The sequence below is a fragment of the Selaginella moellendorffii genome, unplaced genomic scaffold, assembly GCF_000143415.4.
Source record: "Selaginella moellendorffii unplaced genomic scaffold, v1.0 SELMOscaffold_29, whole genome shotgun sequence".
Lineage (NCBI taxonomy): Eukaryota > Viridiplantae > Streptophyta > Lycopodiopsida > Selaginellales > Selaginellaceae > Selaginella > Selaginella moellendorffii.
Window position 1 is genome coordinate 1,623,483 of NW_003314290.1, and position 26,419 is coordinate 1,649,901.

Sequence of the window (26,419 nt, forward strand, 5' to 3'; positions counted from 1 at the left end):
TCGTCGTCTTCGTGATCGTAGCCTGCCCGTTAGTCGTCAACTTCGAAAGCTTGGATTTCTTCCTCCTCGATGAAATCCATCCCGACGCAAGCTTGTCGAAATCCAGCACCAGCTGCGCGATTGCCAGGAGCAGCGCCAGGAGCATCGACTGCCCGACGCTGCTGCTCTCGGAGGACATGAGCGTCGCGGTGGAAGACGCCGAGGACGAGGCGAGCGGATTGAGCTGGACTGGAAACTCGCATCCCCCGGTGGATGGATTCGCGGTGGTGATCATCCCCAGGCCGTCAAAGACGCAGCTCTCCTCCTCCTGGTTGTTGATCTGGTAGTAGCTGTTGAAAGCGTACGACGCGTTGCCTTGATCGCCAATGTGGTTGCAAGAGCCGCCATAGACGAGCGCTGTGCAGTCACCGTGCGAGCAAGCGTAGTCGACGCTCTTGGCGAGCTTGGTCATGTCGCCCTCGGGATTGAGCACGCACCACCGCCACGGCAAGTACTGGACGTCGCTGGAAAAGTTGGCGAGGCCTGTTCCCAGCACGTCCAGCCCGTACTTTGCTCGGCCGTCGTAAGTGTAGATCCCCCAGTGCCGCTCAAAGTTGCCGGGAAGGATGCTCTTTTGATCTTCGTCGATGAGCGCGAAGAGGTAAACGTCGAGCTCCTGGTTGGGCCGGAGCGGCGTCCCCCTGCCGCTGGTGATGTGCGCGAGAAGCCCCTGATTGAAGCGCTGCGCGTTGGCTGGATTCGCGTTCACGTCCCCGTCCGTCGGCCACCCGACCTCTCCAACGATGATCTTCATGTCCGGGAAGCCGTTCCTGTTGAGCGCTGCGACCAGGAGATCGTAGCTCGCGTCGAAGACGTTTGTGTAGGTGTTGCCGTTGAAGTCGTGGATGGCGGCGGCGCCGGTGGTGCTGCCGTCGAAGAACGCGAACTCTTGCGGGAAGTGTGGATCCTGGTGGAGGCTGAGGAACGGGTATATGTTGACGACGAAGGGAGCTTGGTGCTTGGCGAGAGTTGAGACGAGCGTGTCCATGAGCGGCTGGATGTCGGGCCGGAACAGTCCCGCCGATGGTAATGGGGAGCCGCCATCGCTGAGAACGTCGGCGTTAAGAGGAACCACCGCCTTGATCGGCTCCGCTGAGTTGAGCTTGTCCAGCGCTCCTTGGATGTTTCTCAGCGCTGGGAGGGTGACGGATTCGTAAGTTGCGTTGTATGCCTTGAGAAAGGGCTCGTTCCCGACTGCCACATATCTGGAACGAAAGAAAAAAAAGAGCAACGAAGTTAGCAAGTTTTCAATCGATCCATCGATCGGTGAAGAGAGAAAAAAAAAACTAAAATTTCACATCCATCACTCGTGTCTACGATCAAACCGCGACCATGCAGTAAGGAAACATCAAAACCACGAAAAAATATAGAAACAAACCCCAGCATGCAACGAAGAAGGAAAAAAAAGAAGAAAAATAACCGCTACTTTGATCTTGGAAGAAAAGACTACCTGATTTTCACCTCGGGGAGATGCTGGGTCACATTCTCCTTGACCCAATCCAGCGCCGCCCGGGGGCTGTTCGCGATCTTGTCCAGCATTTCGTTTGGAATCCCGACCATGAGCTCCACATCGCTGTTGGCAAACATACCGACGATCTTCGAGTCGGCATCGAAGAGCTTGAGCTTGGTGATATTGCTGGAGCTGAGCATTCGCAGCACAACCTCGGCGGGGAGCCTGTGCGATGCCATATTTCCCCAGTTCACCCCAAATCCCACCGCCGACGACGATCCAAGTCTCATCGCCGTGACAAGCGTGAGCGCGATCGAGAGCACCAGAGGAGAAAAAGGGGGGTACAAAGAGCAGCAAGCTCTTCTTGGCGCTGACCTCGATCTCCCCGGCATTTGATCGCGCGGCCCCGGCCGGATGATCCTCCTCCTTTCTTGCTCCAAGATCAAGAAGGCCGATCCTCCCTGCCGCATTCGATCGCTCTCAATCTCTTTCTTTCTTGCCCCAAAAGAACCAGAGCGCCAAAGCCTAAAAACTTTCCTCCAATGTGAGCTCTTGCGCAAAGGAAAGGAAACGAATGGTCCCTGTTAAGAATGGAATAAAGCAAATTGTTCGTTATTAGACAGGTTCGTTGGTTCCTGTCATGGGACGAGGATCAAAGTGACCTCCCGCGAATCTACATAGTATATTCTACGTGGAGCATATCCTCTTACATGTTGACGCATATTCTCCATACGAACAGACGGTCAAAATTCTTCCCAGTTTTTCTTTAGCGCGGACTTCCTAGAGGACAAGGTTGAGGACGAAGACGATCAAGCCTCGAATGGCATAAGCGCGGGCGTGAAACTCGCGAGCCTGGAAGAAACGAAAAATCTTGATGATCTATCGATCGATCGCAAAAAACTTTGGAAGCTTACCGAAGACGAGCGGGGCGGAGGACGACGCTTGGTGTTCGTGCCGAAATCCGGGACTCGTCGAGGATTCACGGACGCGTCCGGATGGTGGCGAGCGCTCACCGGCGAGAGAAGTGGGGTGTCATCTGGTGGACTGTCCAGCCATGGCGAGCAAGAACTGTCGGAGTCATGGGACGTGTCGTCGTCGTCATCGTCGCTGGGAGCTGTGGCGCAACCATTGTCAGCTGGACTTGAATCGTCCGAGGGAGATGCCGCGGCAGCTGCTGGGCTTCCGGCCGGAGGAAGATGGATCAAGGATGACTGCTCCACCACTGTGATCGCGAACTTCTGGCCCAGCTGGCAGTGTGAGTAGTAGTCCTTGCTGCATCCGAAGTAGTAAGTTCCAGGCGCTGGAGCAGTCCACTATCAACAACGAAAAATCAGTTCCCGATTGATCAATCACGTATACTTAAGTCCTGCGACAAAAAGAACTCCAAATCGAAAGAACTTACAGTATACACGCCGGAAAGCCCTTCGTCGAGGAGCGTGCTCTCGGTGAAGTTGCAATTCACGTACTCGCTATGGTTCCGGAACATGTGAATGTTGTGGAGCTGTGGAAAAAACAGGAAGACTGCTAGATCTTTTAGAAACTTCGTATCGATGAATCGTTTTGTTGCGAGAGTTAAGTTCCACATACCGATGTCATCCCCTGGGACGAGAGTGGTCTTGGATGCCCAGGCAGCGTAGTCGGGAGTCTGGCCGCTAAAGATGTTGAATTGCGTCCAGCCGATCTCGCCCCCTACCTTGAGCACTTGCTTGCTGGAGCAAGGCGGCAGCAGCGACCACATGAGGATAATCCCCGGGAGGAAGAGCGCGTTCATTGCGATCGAACGACCTGGAAATTCCCAAAGATTAGCTCGATATTTCGATATTTCGCGAGAAAGAGAGGATCTTCATCCGGAGAGACAGAGCGATCGATCCGAGCACAAGGCGCCGATGCTATGGCGTTTCCCGGCCTCGATCGGCAAGATCGCGAAGAAAAGAGAGGAGAAATCTCGCATGCAAAGAAGATTTCCAGCGCGCGGCGGAAGACGATCGCATTCCTATCGCGATCGAGAATCCACACAGAGCTTGGAGAATGCGGTGCGTACCAGGAATCCAAGGAAGCCGCGCCGCTCCGCCAAGAGAAGGAAGACGAGAGTAATGGAAATGGCCAGAGGCGAGGGTTTTAGAAATAAAAGAAACGGATTACTCTTAATCGACCATCGCTAATCGTTGTTATGTTTGAAATAATACACAGTCAGCTTTTGGCGCGCAAGCACGTCAGCGAACAACCTGTGAAAATAGGGTTCTTCCCTTCCAGCTAGGGCGCGCGCCCATGAGCTCACTGGCGCACGGTCGACCGCCTTCAAAGTGCCTGTAGGTGATGATACTGTAAGCGCCGTTTAGATAACTCTTCTCGATTCTACGATCTTGTCCAGGATTCGACATTCTTTGATGAGCCTTCGCAGGAAGAGATCGTTATAGGAGGAATGCGAGGACAAACTCCTTCGCCGGCGCGGTTTACACCGTCGCCGGCGCCATCGCCAGTGCCTGGATCGTCTGGAAGCTCCAATGGGGAGTTCTCAAATCAGCAGCGGGTACTCTTTGAAAAAATTTCGCAATGAATGATTCGTTTGAGTATACGCAGCTTAAAGACGTCCACAAGAAATATCGGATCATCGAAGGAACTCGTCGCATCTATCATGGCGAGAGCGAGGGGATTCTCAGACGGCAAGAGGCCACGCTTGCGAATATCAGGACTGATAATCAGTCGTTGCGAGAGAATGTCGATAGTTACTTCATACCAGTAAGTATGCTTTCCTCGTTGGTTTATCAATCGTATTTGCTCGTCTTTGCAGAACTATGAGCTTCAAATGGCTCAGCTCCACGAGGACGCAGCTAAGTTTGGCGAACTCGTTGAGCACGAAGCAAAGAGGCTCGAGGAGCTGGAACTTGCGGTTGAAAAATCCAAAGCCGACAAACTGGATTACAAAAAAACACAAGGAGGAGTACATGCAGCTCGTGACAGGCATCGCAATGCTTTGATCCATATACAGATAACGGAGAACCGGATTCACAAGGTATCTAGTGACACCATGGTAGTCTTACATTATTTTGGTTTCAGGTACTCGTTGATCTGAATATTGTGGAAAGGCAAAATAGGAATCTGAAGAGAAAGATGAAGGAAATCAGGGAGGAGCGCGAACTTTTCGACGACATTCGTTTGAAGCTCGAAAAGGAGCTTCAGTGGAAGGAGAAGGAGATGGAGAAATGCATCGAGCTTAGCAGCTTGTTATACGACGAGAGAAATGACATTGAGGAGCGTTTCACAGGTTTATAACCCCGTTGAGTATTTCACTTATGTTGCAACTTCAGCCATTGTCAAGTTTCTAAACTCACGCTCCTAACGTTTTGACCTTTCCAGATGTCTTGGAGATGCACGGAGACATGGAGGCTTACAAAATGTGGGAAGCTTCGAAGGGTTGGGCTGTCATGGAACCAGAGCCTGTAGAAAACTTCTTGCACGTTCAACCGAGATCGGTATGGGATTCATGACTTATGACTTGAAACTTATGCATTTCTGTCATGTTCTACAGACGGAGGAACGTAAAGAGCCTATGGATTGCAGCGAGTATTTTAGGCAGTGGATTGATGTGAAGTCGATCTCAAACATTCAAGACATCTTGGGGATTGATAGTGTTTACGGGATGGTACAAGCAGTCAAGGAGTTGCAGCAAAAGAATGTTGCAATTATTGCCAGGATGAACGAGCTTGTCAATGTAAGTTGTCTTACAGTTCCTTTTGGGCAGATTTGGGACAATTCACATTTTCAGGAAATGGACACCATCAAAGCCTTGCCTAAGCCTTTTGACTTAAATATCGAAAGTGCTCCAATCGATCCAGACGCAAAAAAGAAAGTTGACATGGAGGCAATAATGGACAAGATATCTAGCCTTTTGAAAGAGCTAGATTTTGAAGATGAAGAGTACATACTTATTATAAACGAGATGAAAAAACGAGTTGGCAAAGTCTTCAGTGAAGCAGGTATGTTTATTCTTTCACTAGCAACGACTGACTTTACTTCCGCAATTCCAGGTTGCGCTGTTGACGGAAACGCGCTGACAAATGAGAAGGGTAAGGCCCGATTAGAGGAGGCCTTGGGTCAGTGGTACAATACTATAGACAGTTTTGTCGACCAACTCATAAAACAAGCGAAGGAGTCTGTACAGAAGAAGTAAACATTCGAGGTAATCTTATGATTCAAGAATTAAAATGAATTGCTAGCAGATTGTGTACAGTTTGAGAATGCAAGAGGAGTTTCCAGCAGAGCTCAGTTACAAACGAGCTAGCTGCCGAACGTTTATGGGCTCAACTACAGACTGATCCCCTTCCAGGATTCCTTTTCCAAGCACGTAATTTGCGGCCTCCGAAGTATGGTATGGATCCCAGAAAAAATGTTCCGTCCTGTTGGAGCAAACAGAGACGGAAGGGATGCATGAGATCAGACCTCTGTACGGGCCACCAGCGCCACAGCAGGCCGTGTCGCTGTTTGCAAATCCTGCAAGGGGGAGGAACATTCAGCTCAGAAGCTTCAAAACTTCACAAGCATGGCGAAGCTCCTACCGTATTTCCCCGGGTTTTTTATGACGGTGGTGACGGTGTCATAAGTGTTGACATAGACGAACTTGGCATCCGGAAACTGCCCGTTGAGATCGAAAACAGTCTGCCTCAGCGCCTTGTTGAAGTTGAGAACCAGCTCGTTGGGTTGGGGAGCACAGGTACTGTTTCTTTGGAAGTTGACCGTGAGCTGATATGGAATGCAGCCTATTGGACCCGCTCCTGCGATGATGAACTTGCGGGCGTCCAGCTTGTACGCATCCTGGCAAAGAAGCGGTGAGACCGAGATGAGCGAGAACTCTCGAAAAATCCAACAAGGAGGCAGAAGCTTCTTACAGTCAGGAGCTTTTTGTACGTGGAGACTAGGCGGACTTGGAACTGCTGGGGGGTGTACATAAGAGGCGTGGCAGTGACAGGCGCAACGTAATTGTTGAGGTAGTCATTGGAGCCGATGACAAAGCAGAAAATAGACTTGGAGAGCATCTGGTACGCCGCCTTTTGTCCGAGCAGGCCGATGATCTGGGACCGGGTGTTGCCGTAGTACTCAATCTGCTTTCCAAGGGGCAGTCTCTGCAGCTGCGAAAGCCAGGCAAAGGACCAAACAGGTTGAGCAGCAAGAACGATCGAAGAAAACTTACGAAGTAGAGCCCGGTCTCGTCGAGAACACCAGCTCCGCCGGACGCGTAGTTGACACCTTTGAGGATGGCAGTCCCGTTGGTGCTTGGATCCAGATACGGCGGTGCTAGTGGAAGTCCAAGCTCCTGGGCTGTTGAGAAAGGAGACAAGGCAGCACAGGGTGGAAGTTAGGAGGATGGTAGCGCTGACGATACTATTTAGTGCTACTCGGCGCTTACCAACAACGTCGGTCACGGTGAGGCCATTGCAGAAGCGCCCGGTTGCAACGCTGCCCTGGAAGTCGATGCCGTTGTGGGAGTGATTGGCCTGGGAGAGCGACTGGAGGAACTTGTTATTGCCAGAGTCGACCAGGGAATCGCCAAAGACGAAGAATGCTGGGACTTGAGGAGCTTCGGCTGCGCGGATGGTCTCGAGGGACGCGAGAAACAAGAGAAGGAGCGAAGTGGAAAGGGCGGCGAGAGTGATTGTCGCCTCCTCCATGGCAGCGAAGTGGCGGGGCGGCGAGCTTCCACTCCTCTCCAGCACCGGCGTTTTACTTATATGTACATTTGGAGCGGTGTAGATTAATTAGGTGAAGACTAGCGACTAACCGGAAACTAAGGGTAAAGATTTATTGATTTATTACCAAGGTATTACTATTTTCTCTAGAGATAGGGCATAATTATAACTTTATATCCTTTTAAATTTGTCATATGAAAGTAGTGGGATGCTAAATTAATTAATTTGTCAAGTGGTAAAAATTATGAAGAGAGGATTTGCAGTGCATCAGATATATATATATATATACATATATACATACATATATATGTTTATATGTTTAATTCAGATTACTATATATTAGTGATATTGTAGTTGAAATCAAGAATAATAATATTATTTCTAAACCATGACCAAAATAATTTGATACTTATGGTGCATAATACAAACATGAAATTTCAGTATAAAAACTCTTTTATTGCTTCAAGTATAAATGATAAACCTGATTTATTAAAGTAATTACTTTATATATTATATTTAGTTTTATAAATATATTAATATTTTATTCTGTTAAGAAAGGCTATAGTGTTAATCCATAAGGACAATAGATTTCATACATAATTAATTATTAATTATTTTTATTTTGTGTTGTAATATTTTATTTCAAATTGGTGTGATATCTCAAGTTGTTATCTACTAATAATATTATTAGTTTCATAAAATCTAAATTGCTAGATATTGCCAATATTATTAACTCCATTATTTAATTTTACTTATATAAATATGTTAATTCTTCTTTTTTTTTGAGATGAGAAAGGTTATGATTTTTTTTTTCATAAACACAACTTTAGCACCACTCTATTTATATAAGCTAATTATTTTTTTTAGTTTTCTTAAAAAGTATTTTATTTTTAAAAAATAATATTTTTCATTATAAAAAAACAACTCTACCTTCTCATGTTTAAATTGTCATCTAGGTTTTTCCTACAAACAAGTGGAATAAAAGATATTGGGATGAATACTTCATAAAACTTTAGCTCTACACTTGCATGATCCATTAGTCAAAGTTTGTAATCCATGATTGTTCATTATCATTTGTGGCATATGTAAAACTTTATTTAAGTCAAAGAATTGACTTCTTTACTTTTAGTGTTACTCATAGCATTTATATAATAGGGATATAATCATCTTATAGTTAATCACTTGATGGATAATTATATTGTGATTATGATTTAAAGAAAAAATTAATCACATAATTACATATTAGTTTTATATGTGCATTAATTGCCAAGTATGATTATAAAAGAAGGCACTCTCAAGTTTCACACCCATCTATATATTTTCTATAAACATTTATACTTATATAAATAAATAAATGAATAAATAAAAATTATAATGTATCCACTTTTATAGCTCATTTTAAATAATTAAAGTGAAGAGCTTGAAAGATAGTCTTCTAGATTTTTTTTAATATATATATATATAATCCCATGAATAAATAATGTACCATTTTTATATTTATTGGTTAAAGGTTTTGAAATACATGAAGTAAACTATTTTTTAGGTTTAAGTAGTGTTAGTCCACAAAGTTTAAATACAACAGTTTACACTCTTTGAATTCATGATGATAAAATGTTAGTATTCTGATAATTATCATATTATTCTTTACTTTGGTGATTATCATAATTAATGCACTAAATGTTTTGTGATACTGTAGTCTATAATTTCTAAATATAATAGTAAAAATCTTAAAATAAAATTTATTATAATACACTTATATTTTGCTATTAATGTTGAAGGGCATAAATATATTAACTTAAAACCTAACTATATATGTGTGTGTTTTATAATGTATTTAAATTAAATTATTGTATGTTAGTGATTTTGTAGCTCTATGTGATTTAAATTGCTTTAAGTTAGGGACATTGTCATATTCATTTGCAAAACTTGATACATGATCTATATCAAGGAATGTTTTTTTTTTTATTTTTTTATATATAAATTGATTATTATTTTTCTTCATTTGAGAAAATCAATAGTTTTTATACATCCATAGTTATTTATTAATCTTAACATTTTTCAAGTATATTTTATTTCTTATTGATATGAATTTCAAGGTTATAATATACTTTCAGTTAAGATCCATGTTGTTGCATGTTAGTAACATTATTAAACTTATTACCTCTACTTGTTTCATGATTATTTTTAGGTGAATTTTTTTTTCTTTATTTTACTCTTATAAATATGTTGATTGTTCAGCTAATTTAGCTAAGAAAGACCATAGCTTTTATGCATAAGCTTAAAATTAACATCACTTTATCTATATGAGGTAATTGCTAGATTTTTCAGTTTAAGATATTTTATTTTAAAAAACTTCTTCTTTATTCTTAAATTAAAATTTGTTTTTGAATGTTATGTTATTAACAATCATGATAAATGTAGCAAGCTGATATGGTTGAATATTGAAGGTATAAAGATTAGTAATAGTGGTAGTGCTGATGGCATTGAAAATATAAATTCTAAAGTTTATTTTAATTCTTTATTTGTAAGCTTTCACTACTATTGCAAAATATTTATTCAATCATTCATTTATATATTGCTTACAAGGTCTTGCAACACCTCTGAAGAAACATGAGATGGATGGGTTCAAATATGCCACAGTGACAATTACTGTGATTGTTTGTCATCCAATAAAGATATGTATAAAGAAATTTAGATGGGATAAAGGTGCTTTAAATCCCACTTGATAGCAACTTGTGCATTGGGGATACCTTAATTGTGAGATATATACAAATAGATTATGATAAGTAGACAAAGTTAATCTTATATGTTAATATGATTATATTTTATGTATTAGCTCAGTTACATTACTTTGGAGGTCATTATCAATTCGAGTTTTGAACTTACACATGGCTGCTGGTTTAAGCTGGACACGACCAGCCCTTTGACCAAACGAATTAGAGAAAGTTTAAACCATAATAAAGGTTAGATTGAGCTATATCCTAGAATATATTTGAATATTCATGATTTAATCTTTATAACGATCAATATTGACAAGGGAAGGGCGATTTAAAACATATACGCCAGAAAGGAGGTCAAGCCGAGCGGCTCGATTAAAAAATACCAACACTTGGCTCTTCCTTGATCAGCCACGTGGACGTAATTAGGGTTCTTGCGTGATGTTCCCATCTTTTTACCTTATAAGGCCCTAGCGCATCGCATTTATAACTCTTCAGGATGGTCTTTATGGTGGTATTGATCTTGGCCGTGGGATTGCAGATTCTCTCCGACTGGGAGATATAAATGCTGGCCCTTGGTAATTTGTTTTGAATAGGATCCCATAGCTTGGGAGTGAGAGAGAGAGAGAGAGAGGAAATCCAAAGCTATGGTGGAACTAGGATCCCTGCTGTGGTGTGTTGCTCTGCTGGGCTTGGTTGTATACAAGGGAATTTGCATCCATCTGAGGCGCCAGCGAGCAGAGTTTATAGCATCTCTAGATCCCGTACGAGATGCGCACAAGATCGTGTGGTATCTCTATGCGGTGGAGTTCCCATTTCTCTCCCAGAAAGCTCTCGAGTTTGGCACCATCCAAACCCTGGGCATTCCCTCCATCACCAAGCTCCTGTACAAGACCAAGTATGGGCTCAAGGATCCCCAGAAGCGCGCCGCCGAGACCAACATCTTGGTGAGCGAGTTCCTCCACCACCACGTCGATAGCGACCGTGGATCCTACGCGCTGAGGAGATTGAATGGCATCCACGCCCAATTCAAGATCCCAAATCACGAGTTTGTCTATGTGCTCTGCTTGAACGTCGTCAAGCCCATGGATTTTTGCCGCGAGTAAGTGACTAAGTGGTAGTGGTTCTTTCGATGTGTTCTTCCGGTGTTCTTGGAATAGATCTCACACAATGTATGTATATGTTGTTTGATCAATGCAGGTTTGGATTCCGGGCGTGGACGCCCCGCGAGGAGCTCGCGTCCTACACGCTCTGGCACGACATTGGGCTCCGGATGGGACTGAAAGACATCCCGGAGAACATCCAGGCGATGCGCGACTACATCGACGAATTCGAGGAGAAGTACGCCAAATTCGACGAGAAGAACAAGTCCATCGTCCAGGAGCTCAAGCACCTGGTGCTCGACTCCTTCCCGCGCCGCGTCCAGCCGGTGGTGGAGACGGGCATCTGCGCGCTCATCGGCGAGCGCATCCGGATCGCCACCGGGCTGCCAAAGCCACGCGCGATCGTCGAGTGGGCGGTGCTGTCGGCGCTCAAGCTCCTGTCGGGCACGATGGTGTCGATCTTCATGCCGCCCAGGACCGTCGCGGGGGCCAAGGGGAGCATCGACGTGGACTGGAGCCCCAACCCGGAAGCTCGCCCGGAGGAGCTCCGCCCGCTCAACGTCAATGTGTATCGCCCGCCGAGCTTCGAGAAGGGGTACAAGCTCGCGGAGCTGGGAGCGCTCAAGCCGGGGAAGATCGGGCCGCGCTATGGCGATGGAGCTCTGCTGTGCCCATTGTTTCGCGCCTAGAAATTTCACATGGTTTCTTACAATCATAAACTATGTGATGATTTTTCCAGCGATTAAAATTCGTGGAGGGGGGAGTCCCACATGTATCACGGTACCATGGATTTGTCTGTACTACATCAGGAAATCCTGCCACCCATGTTCACGTAAATAAATTTGTAAGCTTTCCTCATATGTATTTCTTGCTTGAATCAGAGATAATTTAAGCCCGATCTTCCGAGTGGAGGCTTTTTCGACGATTTTTTTTTGTGTGGATCTTATGTGGAGGATCTTCTCTAAGTCGTATGATTCTAATGTGATCGCCTTCAATGGCCAGGATTTATTTTCATAGCAATGATGTCAAGTATAAGTATTCCATCAGCTTATCTTGGAGCCACGAGCTCGATGTTGTTCGTCGAGAGTACGTCGAGCTCGTCGATCCTGGCGGACGACGACGATCCAGCCACGGCATCACCCTCGGACACATCAAACCCGCCCGACTTGGCTTTGGTCCCCAGTGGCTGGCTGTGATCGTCGTCGAACGAGTAAGCCCAGCTCGCCATTGCCTTCCATATGTCTTCCAAGTTTCGGACCACCCCCCGGATGGAAGGCCGCTCGTCTGGATTGTCCGCGCAGCATGTCAGCGCTAGCCTCACGAATGGCTCCATGGCTTCCGACGGATATGGTCCCATGAGCGGATCCACGATTGACAAGGCTACTCCAGCTTCATAAGCACCTCGAACCTGACGAAAAGAAAAGAAATGCAAGCCGGCTCAATGCAACAAGGAAACCAAAGAGAGATCTTGGCTTACCTCTCTGACTAAGTTTTTCCCGTGCGAGATTGCTTGCCTTCCCGTGACCAGCTCCAGCATGACAACTCCAAAGCTGTAGATGTCACTCTTGTCGCTCAGTTTCCGTGTCAGGAAGTATTCAGGATCCAGGTACCCCTGCATGCATGAAACAAAAAGGGAGCTGTCTTTCCTCCTTTCTCACGCGAAGAAGCACAACCTACCGGAGTTCCCTTCACTACGGTTGAGAGCTGGCCAAAAACGCCATCGCCGTCCTCCTCCGGAGCAAGCTTTGACAAGCCAAAGTCGGCCACTTTCGCATTGTCCCTGTCTCCGATGAGAATGTTTGTGCCTTTGATGTCCCTGTGAATTATCCGGGGCTCAGCTTCAGTGTGCAAATACATGATGCCCCTCGCAGCTCCCAGCGCTATGTACACACGCCTTTTGAAGTTCAATGGAGGTTTTTCTGAAAGAAGCAAGAAGAAGTTAATCTCTGCAAACAAACACGTCAAACTTACCAACGAGGCGAGAAGAAAGATTCCCTCCTCCGATATACTCATACACAAGCATCTGTATACAGAGGAACTAAGTATGAAAAACTACTAGAACGTGACATACGAACCTGTTCTTGGCCATCGAGACAGAAGCCGACGAGAGAGACGAGGTTTCGATGGTGGATGCGCGATAAAAGCTCGATTTCCGTGAAGAACTCGGTCTCCCCTTGATGAGACTCCTCGTCCGCCCGTTTTATAGCAACCACTTGCTTGTCGTCCAAAATTCCCTTGTAAACTTTGCCGTAGCCACCTTTGCCAATTTGTCGTGCTTCACTGAATGAATCCGTTGCCACTCCCATCTCATGAAAAGTAAAGGCCTTCACATTGTCAATCTTGACAGATGTTGTGCCTCTGCTAACTGTGCCAAATACAAAAGAGAGGGAGAAGCACCATCAGTCGAACCTACTCGAGGATTTAAATCGTACTCACGCTTACGAAGGCTTTTCTTCGATGGTGATACCAGGAACCGACGCCTCGAAGCACACTTAAAGGCACTGAATCCCACGACTAGTGCAGTGGCTAGGACAGCACCAACCAAAACTCCAGCGAGGACAGCCTTGGAAAAGTGTTTCTTTTTGCCTCCAGAGCTAGATCCAAAAATGTCTGATCGGAAACAACCCAGGCTTTAGCAGGAGAACACTTTAAAAAATGGTTCGTACCTATGTTGCCAGGGGCAATGAATGCAATCAGCTCGCGAGGGCCAAAAATCGGACTGTCTCTGATCTTCCACCCGGCGAACCTCTCATAAACTCGTAGAACTTCCGAAGAGTTTAACTCCCTGTCTCTAGGTGCATCGGTGGTCGCCGGAGGAAATATTTTCACGAGAATGAAGAGCCTCGGGCCGGGTTCCCATAGAGATTGGTCGACGAACACCTGGCTCGGTAGCAAACTTAGATTGCTTGCCAAGTAATCCGAGAAAAGTTGACGGTACAATGAGAAGAAAGTGAAGCCAGGACTCTTCAAGCGGCATTGCACCTGAATTGGAGCAGCACACCTGCACTTGCCGTCATAAGCCAAGGCCGGAATCATCTCGCTTCCGGTACTACAAGTCTGCGATGTGCAAACGTTCGTAACATTGTCTCGAACCGTGTCAATCTGCTGCAGAGCAGGAGGTTCTGGGGAACAGAGCGTTGGCAGGCTGTTTCGAGTACAAACTCGCGAGTTTCCGCTCAGGCTGAGAAAGAAGAAAAGCTAGCATTTTAGATATAAGCGTTTTGTGCGGAGATATTGACCTGATAGACATATTAGCATCGACGTTGCCATCAAAATCCCCGTCAAACCCAGTAAGCAAGTTGTTCCTGAGATCTCTGCGAAAGAACCGCGCAAGGAAGTGTGAGACGCAAAGATATCTTGTAAGCCCAATACTTACAAGATAAACTTTTGAGAAGTAACGTTACGATTGACGAAGTCAATAGGAATTAAACCGCTCAGCTGATTGTTTTGCAGCAGCCTAAAGACCGTCAAAAAGTTTAAGAATTAAAATGTAAGGGACTACTGTGGCTTACAAGGCTTGGAGCTTGGAACCGTGAGCTAGCGACGAAGGAAGCTGTCCGCCAAAATTGTTGTTTGCCAGGTTTCTAACCAAGGAAAAAAAAAAAGCAATCAAGGATAAGCAAGGAGATTAGAGAACGTACATCGTTGTTACATTCGGAGGTAGAACCGACTGTGAAATATTGCCCCCCATGCTGTTACCACTCACGTCACTGCAGAATAAACGAGAAAACATGGTGAGCTCCTTACAGAGATAAAACAGAAACTGACAGATATTCCAAACTTTCAAATCCACGGATGTCAGGAAGCATTCCTCCAAGGTTGCAATTTCTCATACTCCTGCAAAATGCGTGGCCGGGTAACTGAAGCAATAAAAATCACGAGACATACAATTTCAAAAGCTTTTTCATCTGGACATATGATGGAGGAACTGATGCATTGCCAAAGTTGTTGTTGTCAAGCTGACTGAGTCGAGAACAAGGCATCAGCTCCGATAAAACATCGAGAAACTCACATGATTTGCATGCTCGCGACGTTTGACAGTTCCGCAGGCAGCGGTCCGCTGAGATTGTTATTGTCTGCGAGACTGCAGAGAGAACAATATACAAGATGAATACACACACACACAAAAGAAAACAAGAATTACATGTGGAAGAGAGTTGGAAGCCGGCCTAGTTCAGGAGGAATGATACCGGTCAAAGAGTTATTGTTCATATGCCTGGTAAAGATGATCTTTTCAGAACTTAGAAGCACAAGAGACTCCCTTACAGGTGCTTTATGGAAACAAGATTGCCAAACGTAGAGGGTATACTCCCTGAGATTTGGTTCTCGTCAATCTGGAACCGGTTCAATTTCATCAGATTGCCAATTTCTTCAGGAATTGTCCCGGTTAACTTGTTGCCATTCAACAATCTGTCCAGCAAACATGTTCAAGAGAGAAGAGTAATGATTCAACCGCTAAGCTTACAGCAACTCGAGGTTTCCAGCATTGCCAAGATTGGCGGGTATGGTTCCAGTTATACCGTTCCACATGAGGTTTCTGCTCGAGAAAACAACCAGATTATAATTAAGAAACGTAACAGCAAGCATACAAGATTTGAAGGTTGGCCATGTCGCCGACTTCCGGAGCTATAGTTCCCGTTAGATTACAGTTCATCAAGTGACTGACGCAGAAGAAAAGAAAAAGAGAAAAAGTTAAAACTATTAACAAGAAAGCAAAGCACTTTTTACATTTCAAGCACCGATCGACTCGTCCTGTTTGAGAGATCCGAATCGCTGCATATGATGCCTTCCCAGTAGTCATTGCAAGGGTCTCCATTATTCCAGGACTGCAGCCTTCCAGCGGTGTCTTTAAGACTCTTATGTAACGCGTTTAACGCTCGGACTTGGACACAGAGAAGCGACAACAGTCAGCAAATTACTATAGCGTCAATCGTAATCTGCTTACCATCTCCTGGATCTGTATTAGCTGCAGCGGCAGAGGGCATTAATGCCGCAAGAGCAAAGGGCAGCAGGAAAATCTTGAAGAACGTTTCAGCTGCCATGACGTCGAACTAGTTCTTGCCGTGCTTGAGCTTCAATTGAGGAAGTAGGAGCAAAATCTCAGCTGCCAAGACATAATTTTCTTTGAGAAGAGTAAACTGTGAATTGCAAATTTGATGCTGAAGGCATACCTGTAGGCGCGTCTTTGAGCTCTTCCATACCGCCTGGCGCCCTTGCGGCCTAGTGCTTGACTTCACCAGTGAATATGCGGGATAAGATCCTGTTAGAAATTGTCAGAACAGTCGGTTTCTTTTCTGGGACCTCCCGAGCCCAAAGATTTTCTGTCAAAGAGGCTAAAGGCAGAAAGAAAGAACTGTAGCGAAAACAGTGTTTAGCCAGAAGATTCTGGACAAATCAGCCATTTTGTCGCATCTTACTTCATGCAGTGCAAAGTACAAAACTTCCGTATGAGAGATTATTCCAATTTATCACCTGAAAAGCCGTTGGAGCGTGAGCTGAAAGAAGCTATCAACTTGAAAAGCTTACTATCTAGGAAGAACCACTCCGATGCACTGCGAGTCATCGTTCTCCGCCAGCTTCTCCGACAGCACGATACTGCTGTCCAATCTCCTGAAAGAACTTCCTGGCTCGCTATCAGCTAGGGAGTCAGGCCTGGTTGCAGCGAGACGAAGGGCCTCTAGATCGCGTACGACGTCGGACATTGAAGGACGAGCCTGTGGCTCGTCGCTCGAGCAGGCCAACGCTAGCCGCACGAACCGTTCTAGCAGCTCGGAAGCGAGTGGTCCCATGCGGGAATCTACCACGTTCAGAATCATTCCCGCCTCGAATGCCAATCTCACCTGCATTAAACAAAGAAAAGTCAATCTCCCAAACAGAAACACGGTCTTTCACCTCTCGGACAATGTTTTTTCCATGAGAGATTGGTGGCATTCCCGTTAGGAGCTCCAGCAGCACCACACCAAAGCTGTAAACGTCGCTCTTGTCTGTCAGCTTATGGGTCAGAAAGTATTCTGGATCCAGGTACCCCTGCTCAAACCATGGAAATGGCTCGTAAAAGACAGCCTGAGTTTGAAAATTAATACTTACCGGTGTGCCTCTCACAACTGTTGAAACGTGTCCTGACAGTCCGTCAGCGTCTGAAACAGGTGCAAGCTTGGAAAGGCCAAAATCAGCAACCTTCGGATTGTTCTTCTCGTCCAAAAGAATGTTGGTCGATTTAATATCGCGATGAAAAATGGGAGGGTTAGCTTCCGTGTGAAGATACAGTATGCCTCTTGCCGCGCCCAAAGCTATAACCAAGCGAGACCTGACATTCAGCGGTCTTGTAAATGTCGCTGTAAGAGCAGACAATGTCAAAAAAGGATAGAAGTCAAGCCAATTGCAGAAAAACGTACGTGATAGATGATCCCGTAAAGTTCCTCCACTCATGAATTCATACACGAGCATCTGTCGCAATGAAGACCCAGTGATCGAGCCGTCAGTTCTAGATTTCCGGCCTACCTGTTCGTCGTCGTCCACATAGTAGCCAATAAGCGAAACCAGATTTCGATGATGAAGTCTCGACAGCAACTGTATTTCATTGTGAAACTCATTGGTTCCGTTTCGAGAGGCCTCCTCAGCACGCTTGATAGCAACAACAGTCCCGTCGTCCAGAACTCCTCTGTAAACTTTTCCATAGCCACCCTGACCAATCTGGTTAGATTCGTGAAAGGATTCTGTGGCTCTATCCATCTCCTCCCATGTGAAGCTTGTGACGCCTTCAACTTTGAAAGATAGGTTCCTTCTCTTCTTCCACGCTGCAAGCAATGGTACACATCTCAGAGCTAAAACATAGAAGATGCAGAAGACTTACAGTTATTTTGGTCGTCCTTGAGTTTCTGAACAAAACAGATTAGAACGGTAGCAACGAAGCCTACAACTCCAACAAGAACACCAACAAAGACGGGAATAGCACTGGCGAAAAATTTCTTTCTCGAAGGTAAAATTCCACTCGTAAAAAGTTCTGTAAGAAAACAAAACAAACAAACTAAGTGTTACAGCAAAGAAAGAAAGAAACAGAACACTTACCAATCCCATAAGGAGGATCGAAGCTGAGGAGCTCTCTTGGCCCAAATAAGGCATTATCAGGGATTGACCACTCCGTGAAAGCAAGAAAGATTCTTTTCACCTCTGGTTGATTGAACCTTCGATCATCACCTAGCATTGAAGGAAATATACTCAGCTTCACGAGGAGTCTCTGCCCGGCCCAGGAATACGAGGTCACCGAAAGATGCGACACTCCCAATCCAGCAGCCATGTACTTCTCGTAAGCTCGAAGATGCGGTTCAAAGAAGCGGAAGCCCGGACTCTTCAAACGAACAAGGACCCGAATCGGAGAAGCACACTTGCAATTACCATCGGCTGCCAAACCGGGGACAAGTTCGTCAATGTCAGGATTACAGATGTCCTTCGCGCAGTTATTGATGTTGCTGCTATCAGATGGCCCGTGGTCAGGTACATTATCGAGGCTCTGATGCTCGCAAAACTTGAATGCGGCCTGCCAGACGCACACTTGCGCGTTTCCAAAGACCCTGCAACAAGTATAAACTGTAGGTAAGTAGATCCGCACGGCCAACATGGCACAGTACCAAAGTTTGATATTGCTGGAGAAACTAAAACTCGGGAACGATGATACAGTCAGCGAGTTCCCTTGGAGATCCCTGTCGTGATTACAGTAGACGATTAGACGAGTTGGATAGCAAAAACTGAAGTACATACAGCACAAGTAATTTGTCGCTCGTTCTACCACGGAGGGTGATTAAAAGCTGATCCAGAGAACCATTCAAGAGATTGCTCTGTAAAGACCTGGATTTTCCACGAAGTGTAAGCTACCAAGAGAACGCAGTGACTCACATCAATTCTAGAGTCTCGATGCCCGCAGCTTCGACTGGAATGTCGCCAGTAAACTGATTATTTGAGAGATCTCTGTCAACCAAACTGTTAAAGGGCGGATTTTCCAGTGCATCTTACATCGTTATTAGCGAGGGCAAACTCATGTTCGGAAAGACTCCGTCCATTTGATTTTTGCTCAAATCCCTGCCGGAAAAAGGACGAATCTGTAAAAAGAACTGCATGCTTAATTCTGCCACTCACAGAGACTGTAGCTTGGTGAGTGCAGAGAGATCGGGCATCGATCCTCGCAAGTTGCAGTTTTTCATGCTCCTGTAAGGTAAGACTTGAATCGAGCACAACACCATCGTTCATCAACTTACAGCTTGATAAGCTGTACAAGCGACGTCGTATACGTGCTCGGAATCTCCTGTGCATCAAAAGGATTGTTGTCCAACTGCCTGTAACAGAGGAGGATCAGTTTATGACTATGCATCGAGTCTGTATACAGTATCTGGAGTTGCGATATGTTGCCAATGTCGGGTGGAAGCTTCCCAGTTAAATTATTGTTATCTAAAAGTCTTCGCTACCAAAATATCAGTTCGACTTAAACAGGAAAATCAGGACACGTACATATGGATTGCGGGTATCCTTCCCAAACCAGATGGAATACTGCCGTCAAAGGCATTGTCGTTCATGTGCCTGAAAAGTGGAAGGCTTAAAACATTATCCTGGCAGTGTCTGACGCTTACAGGTGCTTTGCATTAACTAGCTTTGTCAAGGTTGATGGAATCGGCCCCGAAAATTTGTTTTGATCAACTTGAAGCCGATCAAGGTTCACAAGGTTTCCAATTTCATCCGGAAGATGACCAGTGAAAGAATTCCCGTTAAGAAGCCTACGAAGAAAAGAAATTTATTCGAGGAACAGCGAAAACGAGGACAACTTACAAAAGCTCCAGCGACAACAGATTCCCGATAGATGGAGGAATGCTTCCACTCAGACTGTTCCACATAAGGTCCCTAGCGAGAAAACACAAAAGCCAGTGAGTGATGTCCAGCAGCACAAGAGGTTGCTTACAATGCTTTGAGAGAGCTCAGGGATCCAATATCAGGAGAAAGAACTCCCGAAAAGTTCGAGTTTAGCAAATGGCTGTTCAAGGAAAAATCAAACAATCAAAGAAAGAACAAACGATCAACGAGCTCTTACATCTCCGTTACGTGATTGACTCCCGCAGCATCTGGAGCACAAATAATCCCCTCCCAGCCCTGTCCACAAGGATCATCGCCTTTCCAGCTCTCAAGCTTAGACAATGGGTCTTGAACACCCCGTTGGAAGCCCCGGAGTGCTTCAGCTGGAACACAACATGGGCATAAGCTCAACAAAGAAAAGAAAGGAAAAGAAAAAACACGAAAACTTACTATCCTTCGCATTCGTGTCAGCTTCCCCGCGATCCAGCAGAAGAAAAACTACACAAATCAACCAGACACTCATTCTCCTCCGAAGGAAGAAATCCTAGCGCAAGAAATCCAAAGCCTAGAAATTCCTAGAGAATGCATCGGCCACGCAAGAAGGAATGAGGACAAAATACCAGCGCCTAGGAAATATGGATCGCATAGCTGGATAATGAAATGCGATGCAAAGATTACCTCAGCTACATCGCCGCAGCGGTCGCTGCCGAAGCACGCAATCGGACAAGCCAAGCATTGCTCGCTCTCCATTTCTCGTCCTCTAGCCAGAAACCCTAAAAGGAAGAACAACAATAATCATCAGGTAAATAAAGTTACTTGAAGTAAAAACCATTTTTACAACAGTATAAAAGTCCTCTCTCACAGCACACTCTTCTCAGTGTAACCTCGTCATCTCCTCTACACGCTTGCAAAGCTCTTCCACGGACACGCTCATGGCCGCCGAGACTTCGTCCATCTTGGCCCGGTTTAAATCCAGGAACGACTCGATGAGATCGCCGTCGAGGAAGTTCTTGGCGTCGGCGTTCTTCCTCTCGCTGCTAAACGATCGCCACTGCTCGTGGCTCAGCCCCCCGACGCCTTTGATCACCTTGGCCAGGCAGTGCTGGAGCCGCTGGAGGAAGTTGAACTGTTCTTGCTGGAGCGAGGCCACCACTCCGATCACTCCGTTGACGGTGCCGAAGATCACAGTCGGGATCTGGCTCGTCTCGTTGTCCGGCAAGCGCATCACCAGCGAGCCATGCCGGAACCGGTTGACAAACTCGCCAAGGTGGTACTCTCCCACCACTTCCAGCCGGCCTCTCTCCTCGTCCGTCGCAGCGTCGCTGTTCTTCCTCACCGTGAAGAGGTTGAAGCTGTTCTCGGCTCCGAGGTAGATGTCGTCGTCCAGGATCTCCACAGCAGTCATCCAGTTTGCGTTGTAATCCCGCGCGCGTTCTTCGATCGCTCCTTCCTCCGGCTGTGAAGTAGTAAACAGTCCATAAGCAAGAAAACACTCTGTACAAAGAGCATACCTTGTAGAGAAGTAGCGATATGCTCTTCATGAGATCGCCCACGACGATGAAATCTCCGCGAGATTGCACGTAGAGTGCTAGGATGTGGCCGTGGTGACCGCACTCCGACTGAAGCTCCCGAGTGCTATCCCGCTGTGTCCATTTGTAGAGCTGGATTTTCTGGTTGATGCCCGCTAGGAGCTTCCCGTTGAAGGCGTTTAGATTGTACACAGCTCCTTTCGTTTCCTTCTCAGTAACGAGTTGGAACTTGCCATCTTCTACAGTGAAGATCAATATACGTCCCTAGAGAAGCAAAGAAGAAGCTCAGCAGAGACCTTTAGGAAAAGCATTTGCTTCGTACCTTGCTTGGTTCGTTTTCCTCGGGTAGAGCATAGGCTGTTCCAACGCAGTAATACGTAGCCGGGTCATCAGTGAAGCTGCACGTAATGATCGTGCAGCCGTTCTCGAATGTGTCCAGGTTATACGAGCCTAAAACTTCGAAGGTCTGGTCGTCCAGCAACTTTACGAAATGGCTTTCGTGATCCTCCCCGTTTGGGTTGCTATAAAACCTTGCGGTGCAAAGGCCAAACGTCCGAGTCTGCTCCTGGTGACAGATCCTGCGAGGGTGTTCCCCAAGTGCCACCGTGCGTATATGTAGCTTCTGGATATCATCAATCGTTCCGATTGTGAGCTCTCCCTCCTTTCCAATTGCCAGGCTGATTACGACAAACAAAAGCTTGTTAATAGAGCTCACAAAAGAGAACTAGAAACAGACCTGTCGGGAAAAGATGCAGAGTTGAAAGGACACATGTGATTCACCTCCTTCAGATTCACGTTGCTGTAAAGCAGCTTCTTGTTGCTACTGTAAATGACCGTAGGCCGATCCGACGCCGCAAACACATGAGTTGCATTCTTAGATCTGAAAGTCCGGAGCATGATCGGCTGTGTGCCCAAGGAAATCTTTTTTCTGTCGGAAAGTTGACCGGTACTGGTGTCGATCAGAAAATTGAAAAGATGGCCGTCTCCTAAAGCGCAAAGCAAATATGAGACCTGCCAGAGAGAGTTAGTGTCTGGTTTGCAAGAAAAGTCCTGTGAACTTACTCCTTCAAATGCACATATTAAAACCGAGCGTGGTATAATTTCACCGCCGAGACTTTCTTTCGCCAAAACCTCAAGGTTGGGTAAAGAAAAAACTTGCACACTGATATCCGTCCACATTCCCACCGCTGCTATATTGCTACGATCGGGATCGGTACCAATCGGATTTATATCCAGACACGATATCTCATTCTGGAGTTGTACGTGCTTCACTTCCGTCAGAGACCCGCGACCGATTTCAATATAAACAAGATTTCCACCACCAGTCGCGAGAAGAACCTGTTAAACAAAGCTGGTTGTACATACATGGATTAACTGCACAATACCTGCGAAGCATTGGCTGTGGCCACGTTTATTGCAACTCCAGACGGAGTTCTCCACTCCGTCAATTGCCGTCGAGAAGTGGCATCAACCAGCCTCAAAGAAGTCGAAGTTACCTGCATAAAAAATCCCAGTAAATTCCATCCAGCGGTGTCTAGAATCTCGTACCTGAATAATCTGGTCGTGAATAGCGTTATGGCAGAAGAGAGTTTGTGCTTCGGAATCAAAACCTTCAATCTCAGTTTCCTCGAGTTCATCATCCATATTCATGGCCAGGATTCTTGTCTCGCTGATGAAACTGACCACCAGGAATATGTCAAAGACATCCTTGGACGTGGCTCGTAAAGACCACATGCCTTTAATACCTTGAAGCTCAGCAGAGGCCTATGATATCAGCAAGGTTAGAACAGGGAACCATAGCGGAAAGCATTACCTGCTCGTTGATGCCGATACCATTTCTGACAATACGCAAGGATCCATCCTTGTATGCACCAGAGCACGTCACTACTTGCCCTTGACCTTGCCTCTCCAGGTCCACTACGCAGAGATCGACAATTGGCCCAAGATTGACAAAACTCTCTAGAACCTCCACATAAGAGTTTCTTGAGTCTACTTGCGCGTTCAGTTTTATGAGCTGCAGCATCACAACCACTTCAGAATTTTTAAAACGAGAAAAATCCTGTCGACTCACCTGTGAATCCCCGTAGCTGGAGCCAACATAAACAACCCCGTTGTCAAGGTAGGAAAGACTTGATGCAGCGGAGGTCTCCCCGAGCAGTTCAACTTTCAAACCCAGTACCCTGTATCAAGAAATTTGATACCATAAGAAAATCTAGCTCGTCTTCAAACCTGTCCCTCTCGTGAGTGATCACAAGCAAATGTAGCGATCCAGTATGATCACTGAGCAAATACCGTGATCCATCAGCATCCACTTTCCCATATGCTTTCGTGATTGACTGCAACATACAATATCAGTTGCTGTAAACCTTGCTCGCTTTACAACTTACAGGCCGGATGGGAATAGCCTTGAATGCTGAACCGCTGTAGTAAACGATGGTTTGCTCACCAATTATTATAACGCCACCAAGGGGTGTTGGCACGGGAATAAGCATACCGGCTCCATTGTCGAGGTTATTCTGCAACCATGGCCCCTCACCAAAATCCTTCTCTTTCAGTTGTATCTCGTATGTTTTGACGTGACGAGCATCTTTGTTGTCCTGTCAAATGAAGCAAACATTCGCCAAGTTTTTTCCTAAAAGGATATTGAAGGAAACCGAACCTGGTAAAGGACAGCAATTGTTGGTTTCGAGCAGCCATACAGGAACTTTATGTCCAGCACTTGCAGTTCTTCCAGCCTAAGATTGACAATCCTAAGCGTTGCACACAGGAAAAACATTCTTACCTGATGTTAAACGCCTCTTTCAGCTGTCCTTTGTTGTCGATCGGTATTACCTTTATCCAGGCAACCACAATCACGGTCAGCTATCAGAAGTAGCGCTGAAACAAGTTTACTTTGAACAAGCCATCGTAGAGGTGAAGACCAATCAGCCTACACTCTGGATCAACAATGCCGATCTGAAAGACAAAAAAAAAAAAAAAAAACACGATGCGTCATATAGAACTCAGAGAGTTACACTGCAACCTGTCCATTATCCGTCGGCCGACCAATTCGATCTGAAACGTCACCCATTGCCCTGTCCAAACAGGAAACAAAAATGAGACTTGCTCTTGAAAAACTCAAGGTAACCTCGTGACAAGTTCCGTCGTCTCCGAATCCCATTGTAAGACACAAAACTTGTATCTCTCCGTGGAGACGAACAGGACATCCTGGGTCTCTCCCTGTGGTGCGAGAAAATGAGAAAAGATCCGAGACGAGAAAGATTCATACCGGAGGCCTGAAGAGCTCCAAGGTTGCAATCCGGCCATAGATTGGCACGTCCAAAAGAGGCTGGAGGAGAACGAGAGACACTTAGAACTAAACGAAAAACAAAGAGCAGGCGTGAAAGAGTACCTGGAGACCTTGAGCTGTGAGCAAGTGAAATTCAATCCGTGTACATTTTCTGGAGGAAATGATTGAGTGAGAGGAGAAGCGCAAGAGGAGCTAAACAGGGACTTACGCGATGATGAGATTGAGCTCGTGGGGGCTCGTGAAATTTCCAACGCACGAGTGCGTCACATTGGTTGGCTTGTGCGCAGTGACGACGTAATTCCAGACGCTCATCGCTGCCCTTCCACGCCCAGGCGGAGCCTTTGATGCCCTACCTAGCTCCCCAAAAACCCTAGACTCGAAGATTAAAAATAAAAGTTCAATAAAAAAGCGTGAGTAATTGAGAACTTTTAGGTTATTTTATGTAAAACTAAAAAATTAAAGATTATTAGTTTTATTTGATAGAAATTAAGAATTTGTAAGTATTTTAATGATATAAAAGAGTTTAAATATTTAAAAATCTATTTCATAATTTAAATATAAAGATGTGTGATAAGGAGATTTGTGATTGCAAAATTAAATGATTAAGTGTGTGAGGACCATTTGCTTTATATAAGCTAAGGTTTTTAAGTTAATTATATTTCTGTATCTTATGCACTCACATTAATGAAGTACATCTCCATTATTAAATAGCAAAACGCTTATAATTGTTACTTCTTCACCAATACTTTCAACTAGGGTTTATATAAGTGAATACATGTTAAAAGAGGAAACATTATAGAATTTTTTTTTTTATAATTCACCCCATTAGAAAATAACAACAATGCATATGAATAGAAGAAGAAGATTTCAAAAAGGCCATTAAATGATGGGCTAAATAAAAAGGTTACATTTAAAAAATATAACATTTTAAAGTCATTGTTATCAGCTTAGAGAGATGGAATTCAAAAGAAAAAATTTAAAAATTTAAAATTATGCTTATACTTGAAAATGCAATCCTTGAAAAACTCTTTATAATTTGCCAAAAAATTAAGTAACTAATGTGGAAAATCAGTGTTATAAAAGTAATAGTTTTTTTTAGCTCCCACGAAGAACCAAACCCATTCTCCCATAGAATACTTGAAAGATTGTGATAAAGTGGATTTTTAAAACACCATCTAAAACTCATATATAAAATTGTAAAATCATTAGGAATTAACTGCATAAAGTTTATAAACAAGTCTGTCATAGATGCAACCTACCAAAACTTAAAGAGTATATACACCATTACAAGATACATACTAGAGAGAATATAGAACTATGATGAAGTTGTAATATTTATTAGTCAAATTCAAGGTGTGAAGGTGTTAACTCTATAAAGTTTTAAATTGTTTTACATAATCACTCTAAATAATATTGAGTATCTCACTACACTGACATATTGCAATGCAGGAGATAAATAATTCTAAATATATACATCTTCCAAACAGATTAAAGAATGGCTAACTAGATAATAGGTTGTTAGTCAAGTGTATTAACTATTAGTGAAAAAGCATGGATCAATAATGTTTTATATCTTAGTTGTTTTGACTACTTTGTAAAATTTATAGACTGTACACTTACACATTTTTATAGTAGATGGTCATAAAAGCTATTGCAACTTTGTGGCTTTGGTGAAAATAGCATCCCTAGGCATTAACATAACACTAATCCCACCTATACATCACAAAAACTATATGTTTTTAGATCATTCAAAATTAGTTTTTAAGAATT

At 44.8% G+C, this 26,419-nt stretch overlaps 6 protein-coding genes and 1 long non-coding RNA gene across 11 annotated transcripts; 1 reads left to right on the top strand and 6 right to left on the bottom strand.

The window, feature by feature from the left end:
- Positions 1-5,729: 5,729 nt before the first annotated feature.
- Positions 5,730-7,155, bottom strand: LOC9645863 (GDSL esterase/lipase At2g23540). The gene is made up of 5 exons (XM_024680814.1): positions 6,894-7,155; positions 6,678-6,805; positions 6,412-6,615; positions 6,046-6,301; positions 5,730-5,980 (listed from the first exon to the last, which is right to left on the bottom strand). Exons 1-5 carry the CDS (start codon positions 7,153-7,155, stop codon positions 5,757-5,759), a joined length of 1,074 nt encoding a protein of 357 aa, XP_024536582.1. The 3' UTR covers positions 5,730-5,756.
- A 3,329-nt stretch (positions 7,156-10,484) lies between these two features.
- Positions 10,485-11,915, top strand: LOC112348478 (mycophenolic acid synthesis protein B-like). Its single transcript, XM_024681078.1, has 2 exons — positions 10,485-10,992; positions 11,091-11,915. The coding sequence occupies exons 1-2, from the start codon at positions 10,538-10,540 to the stop codon at positions 11,680-11,682; spliced, it is 1,047 nt and encodes a 348-aa protein (XP_024536846.1). The 5' UTR covers positions 10,485-10,537; the 3' UTR covers positions 11,683-11,915.
- Positions 11,916-11,975: 60 nt separating this feature from the next.
- On the bottom strand, positions 11,976-16,461 carry LOC9646345 (probable LRR receptor-like serine/threonine-protein kinase At1g06840). 3 transcript variants are annotated; one of them, XM_024681068.1, is made up of 21 exons: positions 16,165-16,461; positions 15,939-16,097; positions 15,722-15,875; positions 15,583-15,654; positions 15,459-15,530; positions 15,260-15,403; positions 15,138-15,209; positions 15,006-15,077; positions 14,882-14,956; positions 14,762-14,830; positions 14,635-14,703; positions 14,506-14,577; positions 14,370-14,450; positions 14,233-14,307; positions 13,660-14,174; positions 13,436-13,603; positions 13,069-13,358; positions 12,965-13,016; positions 12,671-12,912; positions 12,471-12,605; positions 11,976-12,401 (listed from the first exon to the last, which is right to left on the bottom strand). In XM_024681068.1, the coding sequence occupies exons 2-21, from the start codon at positions 16,033-16,035 to the stop codon at positions 12,042-12,044; spliced, it is 2,886 nt and encodes a 961-aa protein (XP_024536836.1). In that variant the 5' UTR covers positions 16,036-16,097; positions 16,165-16,461; the 3' UTR covers positions 11,976-12,041. The 3 variants fall into 3 exon arrangements, with proteins under 3 accessions (XP_024536836.1, XP_024536834.1, XP_024536835.1); XM_024681066.1 differs by having other exon boundaries at positions 13,430-13,603; XM_024681067.1 differs by having other exon boundaries at positions 13,430-13,603; positions 15,939-16,115.
- On the bottom strand, positions 16,214-18,611 carry LOC112348412 (probable LRR receptor-like serine/threonine-protein kinase At1g06840). The gene is made up of 4 exons (XM_024680815.1): positions 18,062-18,611; positions 16,949-17,790; positions 16,520-16,833; positions 16,214-16,346 (listed from the first exon to the last, which is right to left on the bottom strand). Exons 1-4 carry the CDS (start codon positions 18,609-18,611, stop codon positions 16,214-16,216), a joined length of 1,839 nt encoding a protein of 612 aa, XP_024536583.1.
- A 147-nt stretch (positions 18,612-18,758) lies between these two features.
- Positions 18,759-20,107, bottom strand: LOC112348479 (probable LRR receptor-like serine/threonine-protein kinase At1g06840). 3 transcript variants are annotated; one of them, XR_002993056.1, is made up of 10 exons: positions 20,070-20,107; positions 19,941-20,012; positions 19,811-19,882; positions 19,615-19,758; positions 19,496-19,564; positions 19,372-19,443; positions 19,127-19,319; positions 19,004-19,069; positions 18,887-18,958; positions 18,759-18,838 (listed from the first exon to the last, which is right to left on the bottom strand). XR_002993056.1 is itself a non-coding variant. In XM_024681080.1 (10 exons), exons 3-10 carry the CDS (start codon positions 19,873-19,875, stop codon positions 18,883-18,885), a joined length of 639 nt encoding a protein of 212 aa, XP_024536848.1. In that variant the 5' UTR covers positions 19,876-19,882; positions 19,941-20,012; positions 20,070-20,107; the 3' UTR covers positions 18,760-18,882. The 3 variants fall into 3 exon arrangements, 2 of the variants coding, with proteins under 2 accessions (XP_024536848.1, XP_024536850.1); XM_024681080.1 differs by having other exon boundaries at positions 18,760-18,958; positions 19,127-19,195; positions 19,246-19,323; XM_024681082.1 differs by lacking the exon at positions 18,759-18,838 and having other exon boundaries at positions 18,873-18,958.
- A 61-nt stretch (positions 20,108-20,168) lies between these two features.
- On the bottom strand, positions 20,169-20,597 carry LOC112348480. The gene is made up of 3 exons (XR_002993057.1): positions 20,510-20,597; positions 20,282-20,329; positions 20,169-20,214 (listed from the first exon to the last, which is right to left on the bottom strand). It is a non-coding gene; the product is annotated as an uncharacterized LOC112348480 (long non-coding RNA).
- Positions 20,598-20,625: 28 nt separating this feature from the next.
- Positions 20,626-25,025, bottom strand: LOC9646346 (DNA damage-binding protein 1a). The gene is made up of 19 exons (XM_002976128.2): positions 24,858-25,025; positions 24,752-24,800; positions 24,629-24,688; positions 24,488-24,579; positions 24,383-24,434; positions 24,253-24,315; positions 24,143-24,192; positions 24,020-24,095; positions 23,748-23,957; positions 23,590-23,696; positions 23,432-23,540; positions 23,174-23,374; positions 22,909-23,124; positions 22,746-22,856; positions 22,423-22,698; positions 22,097-22,371; positions 21,683-22,037; positions 21,343-21,624; positions 20,626-21,287 (listed from the first exon to the last, which is right to left on the bottom strand). Exons 1-19 carry the CDS (start codon positions 24,959-24,961, stop codon positions 20,706-20,708), a joined length of 3,270 nt encoding a protein of 1,089 aa, XP_002976174.1. The 5' UTR covers positions 24,962-25,025; the 3' UTR covers positions 20,626-20,705.
- Between the last annotated feature and the right edge of the window lie 1,394 nt (positions 25,026-26,419).